Below are 17,146 nucleotides of genomic sequence, written 5' to 3'. Positions count from 1 at the left end.
TCTGCTCGGCTGGCGGGTATAAAAGTCAGCGGTTCGGCTCAGATTGGCACAGAATCATCCTGCTTCTACCAGCGCTAAGACCACCAGCCACTGCACACTGCCCACAACACTCAGCGACAACTGCAAGATGGCTCTGCGATTCACGCTCACTCTGCTCCTGGTCACTATCCTGGTCACAGCCGTTCTCTTGGGCTCCAGCGAGGCGGCCTACCGGAAGCCTCCCTTCAACGGCAGCATCTTCGGCAAGCGCAACAGTCTAGGTAAGCGGAAATCCGTATCCTTGTAGCGAATCCATACCCCTATCCGTTTCCCCATCCAGACTACGACAGCGCCAAGATGAGCGCCGTTTGCGAGGTGGCCATGGAGGCGTGTCCCATGTGGTTTCCCCAGAACGACAGCAAATAGGACCACGCCCTGCGACTCCGCCTCCAAGAACTGATCTCGAGCCTACGACACATACACCAGCGACAGGTGGGCAGCAGGTGCTGCGCCTGCTCCTGCACCTTGGACTGAATGGGGAAATGCCAGACGTTAGAAAAGTCATGTATAAAATTTATAGTGTAAGCCGTGCATATAGGTACATAGAACTTATGCCATACATATACGTACAATACTCAATAAACCTACAGCACTGAACTCGCCCTCTGCAAAGTTACTGAAATATTCTAATAGATACCTGGCTGCGGACAGCACTCGCTTGAGATACAATGGGATTAAAATTAAAATACAGTTTTGCGGACCTCCTAGTGGGTCCTGGGAGCTCGGCCACGCCCCCTTTGCCTCAGTTCGTTGACATGCTTGCGCAGATTGGTTATATATTCGGTCATGGAGGAGGTGAGAGCCTTGAAAGAGTTATTATCTGATTAAACAAGGAAAATAAGGGGGATTTTACGACTTACTGCATCCAGGACATAGCGGGGAATATATCCCTTAAGGTCCAAGCAAAGCACCCATTCCACAATGCAGCTATCCGACTTGCCAACTATTTCACGAAAGGCAAACCCACTGACAATGTTCTGACCTCTGAAATTGAAAAAGCCCGTTAATTTATATTCACATTTAAATTCGCAAACCCACCTTGTGTATTTGGAAGAGGGCGGAACCCCCGCATATTGCACACTAATCGCGGAGGTAACCCAAACTTTATCCTTAGTTTTCCCCACGCTGGGTGGATTTGGTTTTGTCATGCTCTCAGCCTCACCATCTTCCTTGTCCTTGGCGTCCTCGAACGCATCTTGGTCCAGCGGCGGTGGCTCTTCCTCAAAGTTTACAATGGGCCCCAGGCTTTTGGCGCCCAAACTGTTGCCCAAGGTGTCAAAGGGAATCGCCGGCCCCTTCGATGAGCTGGGGAACGTGGCCTTGCAACTGGACACGCTGCTTGGCAGCAGAGGAGTCGACTCGCCATCCGAAATAGTGCTAACACTTCCCTCGCAGGAACGGTTCAGACTGCTGTTGCCCTCGTCATCACTGCTCAGTTGAGCCGCCTCATCGTCGTCGCAGATTTTGCCATTGTAAAATAGACGACAAGAACGCAGGTTTACAAAGTCTCGGCTTTTTACCATGCCACCTCCGCCTCCGACAGACACCTGGTAGGTTATATCGGTATACGAATTGATTTTCTGAAATTAACCCAATAATAAGAAAGGCTCTTGTTTACGTGTTGTGTAGATACCCACCCGCACAATTTTTGATTCCAGCAGAGCAGGATTCCACTTGGGACATTCTTCAATGCGGTAGAAAAGATCTTCCATTAGCGCCTTAGCAGGATACTTGATGCGGGCCTGCAGATAGTATGAATTAGATGATAATCAAAGAAAGTTAATAATTCGCTTACCGTCACTTTGTAAATCTTTCCAACCTTCTCCCGTTGAGTGCTGTGAACGGTGTCGCCCTTTTGTGTCACCTTCTCCACCTTCCAGTCACTGGACTCAATGATTTCATAGGCCTTTCGCAGGCAATCCAAGCCCATTTGGTTGTACTCCTCATCCTTAGGAAAAACGAATAATAAAAATTAGCAAGGCAGAAAAGTCTTCAAAGAAACAACTACCGATGTCATCTGAACAGAATCTTTCTTTCGCTGATCAACCCAGCATCTTATATAGTCGCTAGATATACTTTCTTATTCCAGATCGATTTAGAAATGCGCATTCATGAATACCTTACCTCCTCTTCCTCTTCGTCGGAATGACGAGCCGTGTCCATGGGTGAATAAAATTCGGTAACACTTTGCGGCGGTCGTTCGTGCTCAATCAATATAGCAGGCTGTTCCATGGGGGTGCGATCGTTTGATGTCATTGCTTTAACACGAATTCCAATTAAATATGTAGAATAAGATTAGGATTAGCTGTTATACTTCGAAAATAGTGTTGGGCATGACGTTCCTGCGGAATCACTCTACAATCCAGGAACCAGGCTTCTCCCCAAGCCAAAATAAAGGATGTTATTATGAGGATCACTTCGAATACTTGTTGTTTAGAGTCCAGCCACTAATCCAAAGAGAAAATAATGTGAGTTTAAAGAAATCTTGAATGGTAGACAAATCTTACATCGAATACAAACACCTTGGATATCAGGAACAGGCAAGACCCACTTGTAGAGAGCTAAAAAGAATGTTTTAAATAATTTGTTCCTTATTACTAATAGCACCTTACTACAATTGAATAAAGATAAATAAGATAATCAAATCAAAAATGAAACCCACCGCTATGATGGACCAGTGATTGATGTATAATATGGCGTAGAAAAAGATAAGCACCACGAAACGGCAGATGGCGATGACCACAACATCGAAGAGCGATTTATAGATGGTGTACTCCACGATCTGTTTGTGGAAGGCAGTGAATATATTGTCCCCATTGATCTGTAAACGAAGTTAATTCAAACGAACTGCATCTAATTAACATAACTCTATTGCATACCACAATGCAAATGAGCCAGAGTAAAGAAACAAAAACCAAGTCGAAGGTGACAAAGAGGCAGAAAAACCGGCGAACCACCGACATCCTTCCATCTTGCATGTATCCGGCTAGGAAGTCCTCTGTGATCAGGTTGATGGAATGTGCTCGCGCTAAAATAGGTTCAAGCTCTTTATTATTTGGAGGGATTCATGTACCTCGTTATTTCTTCCTGTACTCACACATATCATACTGCATGTTGTAGGCGCTGTTTCCTTGCCGAGCATTCGACAAAATCAGCTGGGCGGTACTACGGACATCATTCGGATCCATTTGAGGCATGGCAAATAGGATTCACTCAGCTTAGCTCATGTCTTGAATGCTGGAATATGAGGATTAATCAATTCGCTGCATAGATTTTGAGTATGACTAATTTTTAGGTCCAAAAACCAAAGATAACAAACTATGCCATATGCACTTTATATATACCTTGTTTGCAATCGAATGATTCTACAAACTAGGTCTTAAATCTGGAGCAGAAACTATTTTAGGTATAGATTACTGGCATTTATAGATTATCGATACGCACAAGTGACTCTTTAGCTTCGGCGTCTTCCCTTTGTTTTTTGTCTAATCATAAACAAAAGTTATCATACTGCAGAAACCCGCATAATTTTGCAAGGAGTAACTTTCTATTTCCGGTAAAAACGATTAATAGCAAATAACAACCTCTGCAGATGCAAGTAAACGTCTGCTATTTGCCGTTTAATTACTAACATTTATTTGTCCCAGTTTTAGGCCTTTTTAAATACACTATCTGAACAAAAGAAGCACCGACGAAAATCAACAAAACAGCTGATTAGTGTGCCGCAAATTGGGTAGCCAAAAAATACCAACCATCAAAAAATACTGAATTGATTAAAAGAGCGGGACCGACAGTATTTGAATCTGTGCTGAATCAAAAGTTGTATTTATAATCTCTGCTTAATTACTTAAGTGAATGGATATAATTTTAATGTCATCGTAGGGCTTGTCCGTTTTCGGATTCGCCTTTGCATTGCAAATATTGAGAACTACTTCCATGCCGCGGTACACTCGTCCGAAAACAGTGTGCTTGTTGTCAAGCCATGGCTGAAATATTTAATTTTGTTAATAGATAAACTTTTTCCTAGATAAAAAAAAAATTACCGTGGGCAAGACTGTAATGAAGAACTGACTGCCATTCGTATTTGGACCCGCATTCGCCATGCTGACCGTATAGGGACGATCATGTTTTAAGCTTGGCACGAATTCATCTTTAAAATCGCTTCCCCAAATAGATTTGCCACCTGTTCCCGTTCCCGTGGGATCGCCAGTCTGAACCATGAAGCCCTTTATCACACGATGGAATATGTGGCCATTGTAGTACCTATAGACGAAGTGTTATTAAAATGCTTTGAACAAACTATCCTGAAGGTTTCCTACCCATTTTTAGCATGAACACAAAAGTTCTCCACGGTTTTTGGCACCTCCTTGAAGAACAACTTCATATGGACATCTCCTTTCGTGGTGTGGAGCACCACGTTCTCATAGATACGTTGCACGACTAGAATAGATCAAACATTTTGTATTAACTTGGTCTTGAAATATCAGATAAGGATAACCTTCGTCTTGAGAAACGGTTAGCGTGCAATTAAAACAGGTTAGTTGTTAGTAAACAAGTAAAAATGAGACAAGCGCTGACTATATACCTGTGGCCTCTGGCACCGCGATTATATCTTCCTTCGAAGGCTTCTCGTTAAAGATGTCACGATCGACATCTTGCAGGTCTGAGGGCAGTCTTCGGCTGAACAAGTAAAAACGGTTTTTCCTAATAAAATCTGAATTAGAAAACATTCATAGTTTAACTTTTGTGATAACTAACTTGTAGGCTGTGCAAAATGCTGTTGGATCATTTAAAATATTCTGCAGTGCTGGGTTCTCGCTAGCCTCTTGTTCCAGTGTGATGGCTGCTTTTTGTCGCTTGATCCTGCCCTGGAAAAGGGCAACCTGCAGCGGCCGAATGTTGTCCGTTTTCCCTAGAATAGTGACGCACCGATTTGTCACCACGTTGATCACTTTGATGCCCAGCATCGTTGGATAGAGCAGGAAGTTGCCAGTGCTATCGAAAATAATATTGAGGGTCGTGTTTTGAGCAGTCTTCTCCAGATCCCGCTCGGCCGCCATTCTATAAAATGTATAATTAATATTTGATAAAGATGAACATTAAAGAAGTAGTGCACCTCCGGCCAAACTCCATGTTGGGCAAGGCATGCTGCGTCTGCTGCATTTGAGTGTAGGTGGAAAGGGCTTCATCAAACACACGGATTAACTTGCCAGTGTTAAACTGAAAGACGCGGACCTTGCGATCTGTCGATATGGCGGCAAACCTCTTACCATCTGGCGTTGCAGCCAAACCGGTGACTTGAGTCTTCTGCTTAGCAAACTCAAAGAGGCCTATATGGAAAATGATCCAAATTTAATAGGAGATAAGTTAACTGCGTTTACAAACTATACTTGTGTCAAGCTTGGAGTCAAAATTGACCAGACGCTGCGGAAACTTGTAGTCGTGCTTGGAATTCTGCCAGTACTCCAGAATGCCATTGCGATCCACTGAAATCACTGTTTCCATGGCCACATTAAGGCACATGGCGACCACAGGAGCAGAGTGCAGTTTCTCCAGCGTGTGCAAGACTTCTCCACTTCCTTGCCCATCGTAGATGTGTATGCAGCTGCTCTCCGAGTCCGAACTAAACGCAGAGATGTATAAGTTGTGCATCCCTTAAACTCCGACAGCATACTTACATAGCCAATCCTTGGACGGCATCTCCTGGTCCATTTATCCATTCACTGCACTGTGGCGTATAACCCAGTCGAATGATGTTGATCATATCAAAGTTGACCACATCGAAAACCTTGGCTGTCTGATCCGTGGCCGCCGAGCAAAGCAGTGTGCCACTATCATTGGTGGTCAGCGATTTGATAGGTACTGCAAGTTGTGGTGATTAGTCAATGAAAATAAATTCTTTGAGGCATAAACCCACCTAGATGGCTGCGGAAATGCTTTACAAACTCAATTCCCAGTTCGCCCTTCTTCCAGAATTTAATGTGGCCATCTACACTGGCGGTCACCACAAAATCTGTCTTAGTGCACACCAAATGGGTGATCACATCGCGATGCATGTAACTCCTCTCGTAACTCTCCGCATTGGGCAGGTTCTCCAGGAATATGTGCTCGTAGGGCAGGACTATGAAGAGTTTATTGGATTAATAACTATTCGTAGTAAGAGCAAGAGGATTAATTATTACCCTTCTTCTTTTTTGCTGGCACAGGGGCGCTTTGCTCAGAAGGCATGGGTCCTATCCAGGCGTCCTCCTCGCCCTCCGCCTCCTTTTCGTCTGAAGTTCCATTTTTGGGTTCTCTGTCCTCCTCCGGCGCACTGCGCTTCAGATCCTCTTTGGTTCTATCGCTCATTTTGGAAAATTATAAACAAAAACACAGGAAAATAGACGCTTTTCACGTTTACCCGGAACAAAAACAGATGTTTAAGGCCGTTTTTCAGCACCGGAGTCCAAACGGCGGAAATTTTCCAGTGTTGCAAAAGCTTCCACGTCAGCTGATTTTGGCCAGGGGTGAACGGCGCTTCTGGGCGAATGGCTCGCAAAATTCACACAAATTGCAAACACAACAAGGCACGGATATTTAAACAAATTACTTGTATATAAAAACGCAAGCCCAGCGATGCAGAACACATCGGACGAGGAGGGCGCAACGCCCAGTCGATCGGCGGGGGGCGTGGCTGCCGGTGGAGCAGCGGACGTCGACGATAGCGGAGGCGGGGGAAGCGGAGGCACAAACAACGCAAGTGGCGGCATCATTGTTTTGAGAGCTGCGCTGGGAGAGAACGAGACGAGAGCGGTAATCAATAAATGGCGGGTTCGCGAGGGACAGTTCGTGTCGGCGGCCCAAATCCTGTTTCTCTACCAGCCCGTTGGCGAGGACGGAAAGCCGGGCGAAAAGGCGGGCGGCGACAGCTCCGTCCAGAAGTACAAGTCCCAGCGCGCCGGGGTGGTAAAGAAGAGGCTCCGAAAGGACGGGGAGCTCCTCTCGAAAGGGTGAGTTTCGGGGGTGGCTTTTGGGGCAGGGGCTGGGGGCGAATGCAATTATGCAGCCAGTATACACACTAACCGAGCCTGTCCTTTAGGGATGCCATTCTGGAGTTGTCCGAGTGCATACACACCACGGTCATCAAGGACATGTGCGCGGACTGCGGAGCCGACTTGCGTCAGAACGAGAATGTAAGTGCAACACCCGAACCACCACCTATATGTGTGCTGAATAATTAACCCTCTCCATCCGCAGGGACAAACCTCGGAGGCCTCTGTTCCCATGGTGCACACCATGCCTGATCTTAAGGTCACTCAGAAGCTGGCTCAGAAGCTCGGGCACGACGACACCCGCCGCCTGCTGGCCGACCGGAAACTAGTGCTGCTTGTCGATCTCGACCAGACGGTGATCCACACCACCAACGACACAGTGCCGGACAACATCAAGGGCATCTACCATTTCCAGCTGTACGGCCCTCACTCGCCGTGGTACCACACGCGCCTGCGCCCCGGCACCGCCGAGTTCTTGGAGCGCATGTCCCAGCTGTACGAGCTGCACATCTGCACGTTCGGGGCGCGCAACTACGCTCACATGATTGCCCAGCTCCTGGATCCTGAGGGCAAGTTCTTCTCGCACAGGATTCTGTCTAGAGATGAGTGCTTTAATGCCACTAGCAAGACGGACAACTTGAAGTGGGTATCTTTAAATAAGCTTTTACGTTTTAATTATTTAGTAAAAAGTTTTTTAGTTTTTTTTTTTTAATATTTTGCATTAATGATTTTCTAATGGTTTTGCTTTTAACGATAAAATACGATTGGCTTATTACAGAGCTCTGTTTCCTAATGGCGATTCCATGGTGTGCATCATCGACGATCGGGAGGATGTGTGGAACATGGCCTCCAACTTGATTCAGGTCAAGCCCTATCACTTTTTTCAGCACACTGGTGACATTAATGCTCCTCCGGGACTGTCCAAGCATGAACTAGACGGCGAAGGCGTTGACTTCAAGGGTGATTATTTGGGCTCCATTTCCTTAAAATGTTAAATCCATTCATAATATTTCCACTTCTTGCAGAGATTACCGAAAAGAAGGAAGAGAAAGACAAGAAGGAAACCAGCGCCGAAGTGAAACCAGAAGACACTGAAAAGAGCGACAATACTGTCTCAAGCACAAGCAAGGACGACGAGGGAAATGAGGAATCCGTAGACGTTTTCGAACTAGAAGCCGAAGCCAAGGACCCAGAGATCTCTAACTCTTCGAGCGCCGCTGAGGCACCCAAAGAGACGTGTGATAAGTTAAATGGCAAGACTGCGGCAGAGGAAATCTTGGCAGTGGACGACAGTTCGTCTGCGGAAAGGGCGGCCAGCGATGGCGAGGACGTAGTCGTTATTGACGAAAATTCCAAGGAAAGCACAAAAGCTGAGGTGGAAGCTGCCCCGTCAGAAGAAAACGAGGTGATAGCCTCATCCACCACCTCATCGGAGGAGAAGAGCCCGGCGGCCGAAGAAGATGTGGCCACCACGTCTAAAAGCACGCCTAGCATTCGCGCTCCCCTCGAAGGGCAGAAGCAGATTGAAATAGAGGACCCCGACGACTACCTGCTATATTTGGAGGTCATACTGCGGAACATTCACAAGCGATTCTACGCCATCTACGACGAGACTATGGAGATTCCCGATCTAAAGGTCATTGTTCCGAAGATTCGCTGCGAGGTGCTGCGCGGCAAGAACCTGGTGTTCTCCGGCTTAGTGCCCACGCAGATGAAGCTGGAGCAGTCGCGGGCATACTTCATCGCCAAAAGCTTGGGCGCCGACGTGCAGCCGAACATTGGCAAGGATATCACGCATCTGGTGGCGGTCAACGCGGGCACCTACAAGGTAAACGCCGCCAAGAAGGAGGCGGCCATTAAGGTGGTCAATGCGAACTGGTTGTGGACCTGCGCCGAGCGCTGGGAGCACGTGGAGGAGAAGCTCTTCCCACTAGACCGCAAGGTGCGCAACAAGGGCCGCCAGCCACCCGCTCATTGCCACAGTCCCGAGCACGTAGTCAACTACAGCGAGAAGTCCGAGATCTCGCCGTCCAGCAGCAAGCAGCAGGAAGAACAGAGCGGCAACTTTCGGGAGACCCTTAACCCGCTGTTGGTCTTCACCAACGCGGACATCGAGTCCATGAACAAGGACTACGAGACATTTTTCGAGTCGGACTCTTCCAGCGACGAGGGGCCCGTAAACTTCGGTGAGTCTTTTACATAATTTAACTCCGCGACATTTGCTAATTACTTGACTATTATTTTGTTTATTAAAGAAAACCCTCCCATGGACAAGAAACTGTTAAAGAGAAAGCGCGAAGATGATAACTCCAATCGAGCCCATGACTTCTTCACGCGTAGCGAGGATGTGATGATCGGGGCACCGAACATGTTGGAGTATGATATAAGTTCAAACGATGAGGCCGAAGACAATAACGAGAACGAGGATGACGACGATGAGATGCCCAGCGCTAAGTTTCGACGAGGTGGGTCGTTAATCACAAATGCCTTGAACCTCCAACTTATTCTTGGTTAAATTATTTTATAGGGGAAAAGCTGCCTTCCGATTTGGAAATGGGCTCCGACTCGAATAGCGAGAAGGACCCAGAGGACGAAGACGACGGAGAGTGGAACATGATGGGTGCCGCCCTGGAGAGAGAGTTCCTTGGCCTGGAGGACTAGCTGCCTAATCTTGACTTTGCCTCTTAGAAATTCAGCAAGATCCGCGAACAGCAGGCAGGGACAAATGTCCTCGCGCTGGAGGGCCTGCTGCTCGGCCATTTAAGACATTTCTAGTTCAAGTTCTGACATTTCTGTAGAGCATGGAGGAACAAAAAATAATGAGTTTCGTGCTAGAGTGGAGCATCCGGGTACGCTTATACTTAGGTTCCGTACTGTATGTATTAGCTGTTAATATGTACTTTTAAAGTAGCCTGTAAGAGATCGCACATTGGCCGGCGAGGCGGTCCTCCAATCGCAGTGAATTTTTGAATCAAAAACTCTCATTCTGATATATTGTAAATTGAAGCCTATTGTAAATTTTAAAAATAAATTCCGTTTCAGCGGACTAGTATCTAGTGTTTAATTTAAAAACGAATGTACACCACACCAGTAGTTGTTTATTGTTTGCGTTGAGTTTGTAATACAAATCCACATTAAACTTGAACAAATATAAATGTAATTCCCAGCTGGAGTTTCACTCTTCGCTACGTTTTGTTGAGAGCCCGCTGTTCCTTGAAGCGACTGACCCGTTTTTTCGGTGCGTGCGAGTCTATGAACTTGCCCTGCGGCAGAGGTTCCGGTGCCGTGGGCTCCTTCTCCACGAGATCATGCATGACCTTTGTGTAGGCACTCATTTCGCGCAGTTCGTCGTCCAGGGTGCGATCCTTTTTCTTTTGCTTTCGACCTTTCTTCCCTTTCTTTGGCTGCTGGTTCACGATGTGTGGCTCCAGCTCCACAGCCTGTTTGTTTCGCAGTATTGACTTGGTGACTGATTCGGGGTCAGTGGATTCTCCCGCAGAAGTACTTGGTTTGGAAAACTGTAAGGATAGAAGGTAACAATTTTTTCTGAACCTCTTTGAATTGCCTTACCTGACTTCTCGGATCTTCATAAGCTACCCCGCGCGAGGCTTCGCTCAATATGGGCACTTTAACCTGCTCCTCACCCTCGAATCCGTTTACGTAAATGGGAAACGATGGATTCAACTGGGCCCGGTCCTTCTCATATTTCCTATAGAAGTCCGCTGGGTTTCCTGGTACGTCATTATCTTGATTACTTCTGGGTAAAAGTACGGCATCGGAATGTTTAAAACTAATGTGTAAAGTATTAATACGCCCAGTGGACTCATCCAAGATACGATTAAGCAAATCGAAGTCCTGGACACTTTGATTCTCCTTGACAAACTCAATGCTTTTCTCCACCTTTTGCAGAATATCAGAGTCTGTTTTCCGCTCGTTTTTACTGACTGTTGGTTCCTGAATCACTTCTGGCTTGACAGGTTCATCCAGCTTTATAACATCCCTTGACTTTTTCTTCGCATTGGGCAACATTTCGGCCACAGTTTCCTCTCGTCTGAACTCTAGCTTTTCGTCGGCGGTGGCAAAGGAAATGCGCCGTTTGTTTGTGCTGGTATCAGGTATGGTTTCAGGTACTTCAACGGGCTCCTCTTGTGCATCGTTTTCCTTGCTGGCCTCCAGCTCCTGTTCGAATATCATATCCTGTAGATCATCCTCTAGCATGACCACCACGTTCATTAAATGAACCAGTTCGTCACTGATAAAGTTAACTTTTTGAATCTGTCGCATTTTCGCTTTAAGCACCTGCAGCTGAGCTCTGAGAAAGGGTTCACGTTCTTCACTGGGCAGCAGAGACATCTGCTCTCGAACAGTCCGCACCTCCTCCTCCTCCTGTTCAACATCATCTTCGTCTTCATCTGATATGGCATCTTCTGTTTCCGTTGGTTTTTTAATGCCTCCTATACGCTTTTTGGTGGAAGGAGCTTCAGATCCGCCCGACATAAGTTGTTGCACTAATTCGTCTGTGATTTTTAAACTGGTCTCGGCTTCTGAACCGAGATCTGTAGTTTCGTTCAGCTCCTCAGCTTCTAGCTTCTTCCAGAGCGCCGACTCTTCCTCTTCTGTTAAGGCCGTAGACGGAGGTTCGGTTCTCGATTCTCTGGGCCCTCCATCAAAAAGTTCCTGGAGTTCCTCTTCGTTTATGTTATCGGGATCCAGACCAAGTTCCTCCATCATCTCGCGCTCCTCCAGCTTTTTCAGCACATCATCGGTACCTGGAGGTTCCGCCTGTCGTTTGAGGCGTTCTTTTTGCTTCTGCTGGCGCACCCGTTCCCTGTGCTCCGCCATCCACTTGCTATGCGACTCCTCGTTGAAGTCTTCCACGATTTCCACCTGATCCCCACTAGGAACTGCACCCTCCGTAAATGGTGTGTTAAGTTTGTTACTGCAAAGACAAGCGTAAGCACTACATTTTTAAACCTTAATAACCAGATTAACTTACTGCCAAAGATCGGACTCGATTTGCAGTTTTTTCAGCTGCTCCTCGGCCAGTTTTAGGCGGTGGCGACAGATCTCCTTCGCCTTGTGGGCAGAGCAGGCAGAAAAGTAACCCTTGTAGTGACCCACCAGAAGCTCGTTGGTGTGGATCAGCTCTCCGGGCATCAGGGCCTTCCGACCAATTGGAACCATAACCTCCACACTGAGATTTTTGGCGAACAAGTCCAGATTCCGGATTGTGTTCTCATTGTCGATTTTGAAAGTCTGCCAGCGATCCGTTTCACTAGCGTTCTTATCGAGAGCCTATCGTACGGGTTTATTAACAGTAGTCCCAAATTAAATATCCTAATAAACAATTTAATACCTGTCGCAAAGCATCCTCTCGCCGGTCCATTTTTGTTGTTTTTTGGTCTTTAGTGTGAACGTGGCGTAACTTTTAAAATATACCATCTAATTTATAAAAATGCTAAAATATATTTATAAATGGAAAATTATGTTATAAAAATGAAGATATATATATATATTGTTCTAAATTTGTGTTTTCCCCAATGATTAAGAAAATATTAGGCGGTTAAATGGATTTGAATTGATGGCTTGACTAAAAGCATCTTAGCTCCCATAGGCAAATTTCGAAAAGCAAGTTTTTTATAAATTGTTTTTATTTTCATTAACAAGTTTTCTGACTTAAAATTATTGGAAGCTGTTAAGAGCAAAGGTAATATTTTGGGCTTACTTTTTCACAAAACAAAACAAAATAAACAAAGTGAACCAATTGTACATGTTTTGATGATAATTTAAAGCTTCAACCCAACAAAAAAAATATATGTATATGTAATAGATAAGGTATGGCAACCGATTTATGAAGATAATGTAAAAGGTTGAAAATCGGCCCGATAAAATCTGCTCTTGACTTGCAACAGCAATTCAATTTAATGATAACCAAGCTCCCGATAACCATATGCTCTGAAGCGATAAGGGGGCTTCCCAAGAACAAGTTAAACAAACATGTCCACTGGCCATTGACTAATCGGACTAATTAAAACGTCAAAATGTGGTTGATTTGAACTTTATTAGGTTGCGGGCGTTTGCTAAACACAAGCTCACTCGTAAATATTAAAAACGCATCCCTTGCTCACTTTGCTATTGCTTGGACTAAGTCACATCGAACACAATGCTTCGTAGGGCGCGCCTCAAGGTGTGACACATGTATTTCGGCTAGTTCACATTCAGATTTCCACTTCCTGGGTTTCCTTTTGTTTGAAACGGTCGGTATATACATAGAAAATATACAGGGGTAAAGCTTTTGTCATCCTACGATCCGTGCGCCTTAGTTGCGGTGCGAAATGGAAGCCGAGCTTCCGAGCACGGGAAAGTTTTTGGTCAGCTCATGCACCTGCTGGTGGGCTTCTAAGTCGGCGGTGATGAGGATCTGTTTGCAGACTTTGCAAACATCAAGTGTCGGCACGGATTTACGTTGGGCGGGTGGCAAACTGTTCAGATGCTGTTTGTGCACTAGATAAAGTTCCTGGAATTCGACAAAATCAGAGGGTTACTAGATGAAGAAACTTCGTAGGTAAGGGGTCTAACCTGTTGCTTGCTTATATCTGGCAGCATGGCCAGAAGCTCTGGGAACAGATTGTAGAACGAGTCCAGCATGGCGCACTGGCAATGCTCGTAGTATGCTTGACCGGAACAGGATCCCTCCCGGAACTTGGACGAAAGCATGCGAAATTCGTTTAACGCCTCGGGGGTCTTAAGCTGGCTCATAACCTGGTCGACCAATTTCTGAATAACAACGAAGGTTATATCAAATATAATTCCAAGTTCATGATTGTCCAGGATTCGGCCTTACCTGATTACGCAAACCAGTATCTGGCGGGTCGGTGTACGTATACGGACTCGGTACAATGTTATAGGACTCACCCAGCGAACTGGTGAACGTGAGATTGTTGGGCAGCTTGGCCACCGAGTTGACCGTCACATTAGACACGAAACCGGGTGGTGGCTTGAGCGGTCCGCCGGATCCTGAGCCAGGAGAACGAGTTGGCGTGGGCGGATCCCCGTTGCATGTAGATTTTGGTTCGTTGTTGTTCTTTTCTTTTTGCTTGCCCGTCTTAGGCTGGTTTTCTTGATTGCTCTTTTTATCCTTCGGTTTTTTATCCTTCTTGTTGCCGTGTTGCTCCTGGACATTGTTATTGTTTGCCTTGGGAGCGGATTTAGCTGCGGGTGTGGGCAACACTGGGGCAGGTGCCACTTTGGCCTTGCGATTCTCCAACTCTCGCTGCTTCTTTTCGGACGTGGGCTTGGACCAGTTTAGAGGAGAACCGTTGCCTGGCTTCGGAGCAACAGCTCTGCTCGAACTGGCACTGGAACTCGGTCCAAGGCTGGGAAATTCCGATGCGGTGAGCTTGGGCGCGCTCTTTTTCAAAGCCTCTTGACGCGCTTTGGCCGCGTCCTCCTCCTTTTGCACCATCTGCAGCTTCTGGAAATTGCTCGGGTTGGCCACAGATACGTAATCATCGGCCAAAGACCGATGCTTGGCTGATATATTGGTCATCGGAATTGTAGAGCCGCTCGGCAGCATGTCCTCCTCCAGGTTGCGTAAATTCTTCTTGTTGCCCTTGCCCGGCAGAGCGGGAAAGTCAAGTTGCGGTGCGGCTGCCTTTTTGGCCACGGCCGCTGGTCGATTTGATACGTGCAAAAGCATTCCATTGCTGGGAGGAGCATTCCGGCTGGAAGAAGTTGCGGCCGCGCTGGTTGGTTTTTTAAAGACTGCCGACACAGGGTGCTGGGACTGAGCAGCTCTGGCGGCGAGGCTGCTGGCAGAGGAGCCAGCAGCACCACCTCCGTTTCCCCCTCCCAGAGCCGGGAAGTTTTCTTTGGTGCGAGCAAGACCAGAGGTTCCGCTAAGATTGCGCATCGAGGGCGGCGGAGGTCTGACCAAGGACACACTTGGCGCGGTGGAGGCGCCTCTCAGCGTGGGGAACTGCTCCTCGTTGCCAGCATCGATGCTTACGTGGCGCTGGCTGCTCGAGGGCAACTCGTCCAGAAAGTCGTTGTGCTCGTCGTTCCTAAGAGGTTTAAGGATTTCAGTAAGTCTCCTACATCAACATACCACCCGCTCACCTGGCTCTCATATTGGCTATTCCCTGCTCCGTCTGTCCGCTGCGTCCGCGCGGTCCCAGTGTAATCTCCAGCTGCAGCGTTCGCGTCTGCTTGGCCTGCTGCTTGTTGAGCGACTTTCCATGTACGTTGGCCACGTGCGCCTTGTACTCTATCTCGTTGCGGAAAGCACCAACGAACTGCTCGGTAGCGCACTTGCCCTCTTCGCAGAGAAAGTGCTCCTGCCGGAAGTGGTCCGCCAGATCGGCATAATCGTTATAGAACTCATTGCAGCCGTCTGCATCACAGAAGTGGCAGAAATAGTGCTCGCGACGCAGATGGCGGAACAACTCGTCCCTGTCCAGATAGCGCTTCTTGCAGTACTCGCACAGTGGGTGGCCGCGATGGGACCGATTGTCCGGATCACCCTTGGTGTTGTGTAGCTGCAATTCTGCCTGGGTGTAACACCTGCGCTCGAAGGTGAAGATCTTGAGGGTCTCCACGCAGAGATCGCAGTACAGCAAGCTGTGCTCGCTGCGCACGTGGTTTCGCAGGCCCTGGAAGGTTCGGTACGGAGGTGCATCGCATCTGTGGTTCGGGGAATGGGGTAATTATGTGTATGTTTGATTGAGTTGACTCGGTATAGTTACTTGGGGCAAGGATGGTCGAGCAGCTTGAAGAACTGCTGCTGAATCTCGGCGCTGCAGAAGCCGATGCGATACTTCTTGCTATAGAAGTCGGAGCGGTTGTTGGCTTCCAGTTCTCGGTAGGGCAGCTTTTCAAGGGTGAACAGAACCTGGAAAAAAAGAGGTTTAGAATAGGTTCGGTTGACGAAGCGAAGATGTACCTTAGACAGGACATGCCGGCAAATGGGGCACTCGTTCTGCTGGCAGAGCACCCGCATCCGGGTGGAGCACTCGTAGCATACTGGGTGATCGCAGTCACCTATGGAGTAGATGTCCACGTTCTTGAAGCACACCACACAGGCGTTGTCGTCGTTGCCCACTTGGGTGTCCGCGGGTTCAGGTTTTACGGAATTCTCCACGACGGTGGTGGATGCTCCAGTTCTGGGGCGACGGTTGTACGCGGACCTGGCCCCTGATCTTTGCTTTCCGTTCTGCATTTCGACAGGTTTTGCAGTGAGTGGAAGGGGAAAGTTACTTGTTGCCAAGGGCACTAGGTAATCGGAGTGCGACTCGGGGTTTCAGGTGAATTAGCTTAGGTTTGGGGTTCCCGGCGCTTCGCCTGCGTTGGTTTCCTGAGCAAGCGAAAACAGTCTAAAAGGAGGAATATTTCCAAGGGCAGACACGAGGCAACACGCACGCACACGAAAAATAGGAAAAAAATCCGAAATTGGAAAACTCGATTGTTATGAGTGGCAGTTCATCGATAACCAGCTCGCAACGATGAGCCGATAGCATACGATCTAAAGCTTTTTATCAAGAGAGAAGAAATAAAAAAAAACAATTTTTCTAGAAACTGAAAAGAATATAACGAAAATAAATTCTAGAATATAAGTTTAAATATCAATTTTGTTCGTAACGTCTACGTGACCAACTTTCCGGCTTTAACATTAACATTAATTCTAACAGCTGACTCGGTATTTTTGATATACGGATTCCACTGCATATTTTAACTCTGCCAAATCAACTTTCAAAATATCAAAACATTCTATGCAAATGTCAAATAGGGGTTAATTATGCTGAAATATTTAAATTTTGTACCAACTTTTTTTTAAAAGTCATGAAGGTAGTCCCAACACAACTAATAGTTCTGATATCAAATTTTTATATGTTTTTTTTTTTTTTTGCAAATACTTCTACATCTCTCTCACACACGCGCTTTGATTTTATTAGTAGTCGGAGAATAACAATTTATTTAAACTAAAATATGAGAACGTCAAACCAAGACTGAAACCCACGTTTAACCTGGTGGAAGAAAAGGCTTTGGTGAAATTGTGAAAATGGATTTTTGGGGACTTT

The 17,146-nt window shown here is 46.8% G+C and overlaps 6 protein-coding genes across 11 annotated transcripts; 2 read left to right on the top strand and 4 right to left on the bottom strand.

Moving 5' to 3' along the window:
• The first annotated feature begins 37 nt into the window (after positions 1-37).
• LOC108101843 (neuropeptide SIFamide) lies at positions 38-636 on the top strand. The gene is made up of 2 exons (XM_017206362.1): positions 38-260; positions 320-636. Exons 1-2 carry the CDS (start codon positions 128-130, stop codon positions 403-405), a joined length of 219 nt encoding a protein of 72 aa, XP_017061851.1. The 5' UTR covers positions 38-127; the 3' UTR covers positions 406-636.
• LOC108101841 (steroidogenic acute regulatory protein-like) lies at positions 532-3,763 on the bottom strand. 5 transcript variants are annotated; one of them, XM_017206357.2, is made up of 13 exons: positions 3,484-3,742; positions 3,384-3,424; positions 3,137-3,276; positions 2,919-3,067; positions 2,702-2,860; positions 2,547-2,600; positions 2,354-2,486; positions 2,164-2,297; positions 1,835-1,987; positions 1,677-1,781; positions 1,078-1,619; positions 900-1,023; positions 532-842 (listed from the first exon to the last, which is right to left on the bottom strand). In XM_017206357.2, the coding sequence occupies exons 3-13, from the start codon at positions 3,234-3,236 to the stop codon at positions 744-746; spliced, it is 1,752 nt and encodes a 583-aa protein (XP_017061846.1). In that variant the 5' UTR covers positions 3,237-3,276; positions 3,384-3,424; positions 3,484-3,742; the 3' UTR covers positions 532-743. The 5 variants fall into 5 exon arrangements, with proteins under 5 accessions (XP_017061846.1, XP_017061847.1, XP_017061844.1 ...); XM_017206358.1 differs by lacking the exon at positions 3,384-3,424 and having other exon boundaries at positions 3,672-3,763; XM_017206355.2 differs by lacking the exon at positions 3,384-3,424.
• Positions 3,764-3,835: 72 nt separating this feature from the next.
• LOC108101840 (peptidylprolyl isomerase domain and WD repeat-containing protein 1) lies at positions 3,836-6,477 on the bottom strand. 2 transcript variants are annotated; one of them, XM_017206353.1, is made up of 10 exons: positions 6,222-6,477; positions 5,957-6,160; positions 5,718-5,901; positions 5,430-5,662; positions 5,156-5,369; positions 4,798-5,100; positions 4,625-4,743; positions 4,359-4,479; positions 4,083-4,302; positions 3,836-4,025 (listed from the first exon to the last, which is right to left on the bottom strand). In XM_017206353.1, exons 1-10 carry the CDS (start codon positions 6,385-6,387, stop codon positions 3,879-3,881), a joined length of 1,911 nt encoding a protein of 636 aa, XP_017061842.1. In that variant the 5' UTR covers positions 6,388-6,477; the 3' UTR covers positions 3,836-3,878. The 2 variants fall into 2 exon arrangements, with proteins under 2 accessions (XP_017061842.1, XP_017061843.1); XM_017206354.1 differs by lacking the exons at positions 3,836-4,025; positions 4,083-4,302 and having other exon boundaries at positions 4,362-4,543.
• Positions 6,478-6,556: 79 nt separating this feature from the next.
• LOC108101837 (RNA polymerase II subunit A C-terminal domain phosphatase) lies at positions 6,557-10,127 on the top strand. The gene is made up of 7 exons (XM_017206351.2): positions 6,557-7,028; positions 7,118-7,211; positions 7,276-7,712; positions 7,849-8,030; positions 8,096-9,256; positions 9,326-9,535; positions 9,598-10,127. Exons 1-7 carry the CDS (start codon positions 6,655-6,657, stop codon positions 9,729-9,731), a joined length of 2,592 nt encoding a protein of 863 aa, XP_017061840.1. The 5' UTR covers positions 6,557-6,654; the 3' UTR covers positions 9,732-10,127.
• A 21-nt stretch (positions 10,128-10,148) lies between these two features.
• LOC108101839 (unconventional prefoldin RPB5 interactor-like protein) lies at positions 10,149-12,514 on the bottom strand. The gene is given in 4 exon segments (XM_043208381.1): positions 10,149-10,637; positions 10,639-12,009; positions 12,067-12,365; positions 12,427-12,514. Coding segments are annotated over 4 exon segments (2,082 nt in total). The 5' UTR covers positions 12,457-12,514; the 3' UTR covers positions 10,149-10,255.
• Positions 12,515-13,112: 598 nt separating this feature from the next.
• On the bottom strand, positions 13,113-16,561 carry LOC108101922 (E3 ubiquitin-protein ligase ZNF598). The gene is made up of 6 exons (XM_017206499.1): positions 16,012-16,561; positions 15,815-15,960; positions 15,189-15,752; positions 13,915-15,133; positions 13,650-13,847; positions 13,113-13,587 (listed from the first exon to the last, which is right to left on the bottom strand). The coding sequence occupies exons 1-6, from the start codon at positions 16,285-16,287 to the stop codon at positions 13,390-13,392; spliced, it is 2,601 nt and encodes an 866-aa protein (XP_017061988.1). The 5' UTR covers positions 16,288-16,561; the 3' UTR covers positions 13,113-13,389.
• Positions 16,562-17,146: the final 585 nt, after the last annotated feature.

The sequence above is a fragment of the Drosophila ficusphila genome, unplaced genomic scaffold, assembly GCF_018152265.1.
Source record: "Drosophila ficusphila isolate 14025-0441.05 unplaced genomic scaffold, ASM1815226v1 contig_414, whole genome shotgun sequence".
Classification (NCBI taxonomy): Eukaryota; Metazoa; Arthropoda; class Insecta; order Diptera; family Drosophilidae; genus Drosophila; species Drosophila ficusphila.
Note: the sequence above shows the minus strand (reverse complement) of the source record. Positions and strands in the feature narration are given on the sequence as shown.

Coding starts and splice junctions, on each gene's coding strand:
- LOC108101840 (XM_017206353.1), bottom strand. CDS start 6,387: ATGAGCGATAGAACCAAAGAGGATCTGAAGCGCAGTGCGCCGGAGGAG. Junction 5,902..5,956: donor GCATTTCCGCAGCCATCTAG/GTGGGTTTATGC, acceptor CACAACTTGCAG/TACCTATCAAATCGCTGACC. Junction 4,303..4,358: donor TGTGTTCATGCTAAAAATGG/GTAGGAAACCTT, acceptor CTTCGTCTATAG/GTACTACAATGGCCACATAT.
- LOC108101843 (XM_017206362.1), top strand. CDS start 128: ATGGCTCTGCGATTCACGCTCACTCTGCTCCTGGTCACTATCCTGGTC. Junction 261..319: donor CGGCAAGCGCAACAGTCTAG/GTAAGCGGAAAT, acceptor TTCCCCATCCAG/ACTACGACAGCGCCAAGATG.
- LOC108101841 (XM_017206358.1), bottom strand. CDS start 3,236: ATGCCTCAAATGGATCCGAATGATGTCCGTAGTACCGCCCAGCTGATT. Junction 3,068..3,136: donor CAACATGCAGTATGATATGT/GTGAGTACAGGA, acceptor AACCTATTTTAG/CGCGAGCACATTCCATCAAC. Junction 2,298..2,353: donor TGCCCAACACTATTTTCGAA/GTATAACAGCTA, acceptor TTCGTGTTAAAG/CAATGACATCAAACGATCGC.
- LOC108101837 (XM_017206351.2), top strand. CDS start 6,655: ATGCAGAACACATCGGACGAGGAGGGCGCAACGCCCAGTCGATCGGCG. Junction 7,212..7,275: donor ACTTGCGTCAGAACGAGAAT/GTAAGTGCAACA, acceptor CTCCATCCGCAG/GGACAAACCTCGGAGGCCTC. Junction 8,031..8,095: donor CGAAGGCGTTGACTTCAAGG/GTGATTATTTGG, acceptor CACTTCTTGCAG/AGATTACCGAAAAGAAGGAA.
- LOC108101922 (XM_017206499.1), bottom strand. CDS start 16,287: ATGCAGAACGGAAAGCAAAGATCAGGGGCCAGGTCCGCGTACAACCGT. Junction 15,961..16,011: donor GCCGGCATGTCCTGTCTAAG/GTACATCTTCGC, acceptor CTTTTTTTCCAG/GTTCTGTTCACCCTTGAAAA. Junction 15,753..15,814: donor CTCGACCATCCTTGCCCCAA/GTAACTATACCG, acceptor CCCGAACCACAG/ATGCGATGCACCTCCGTACC.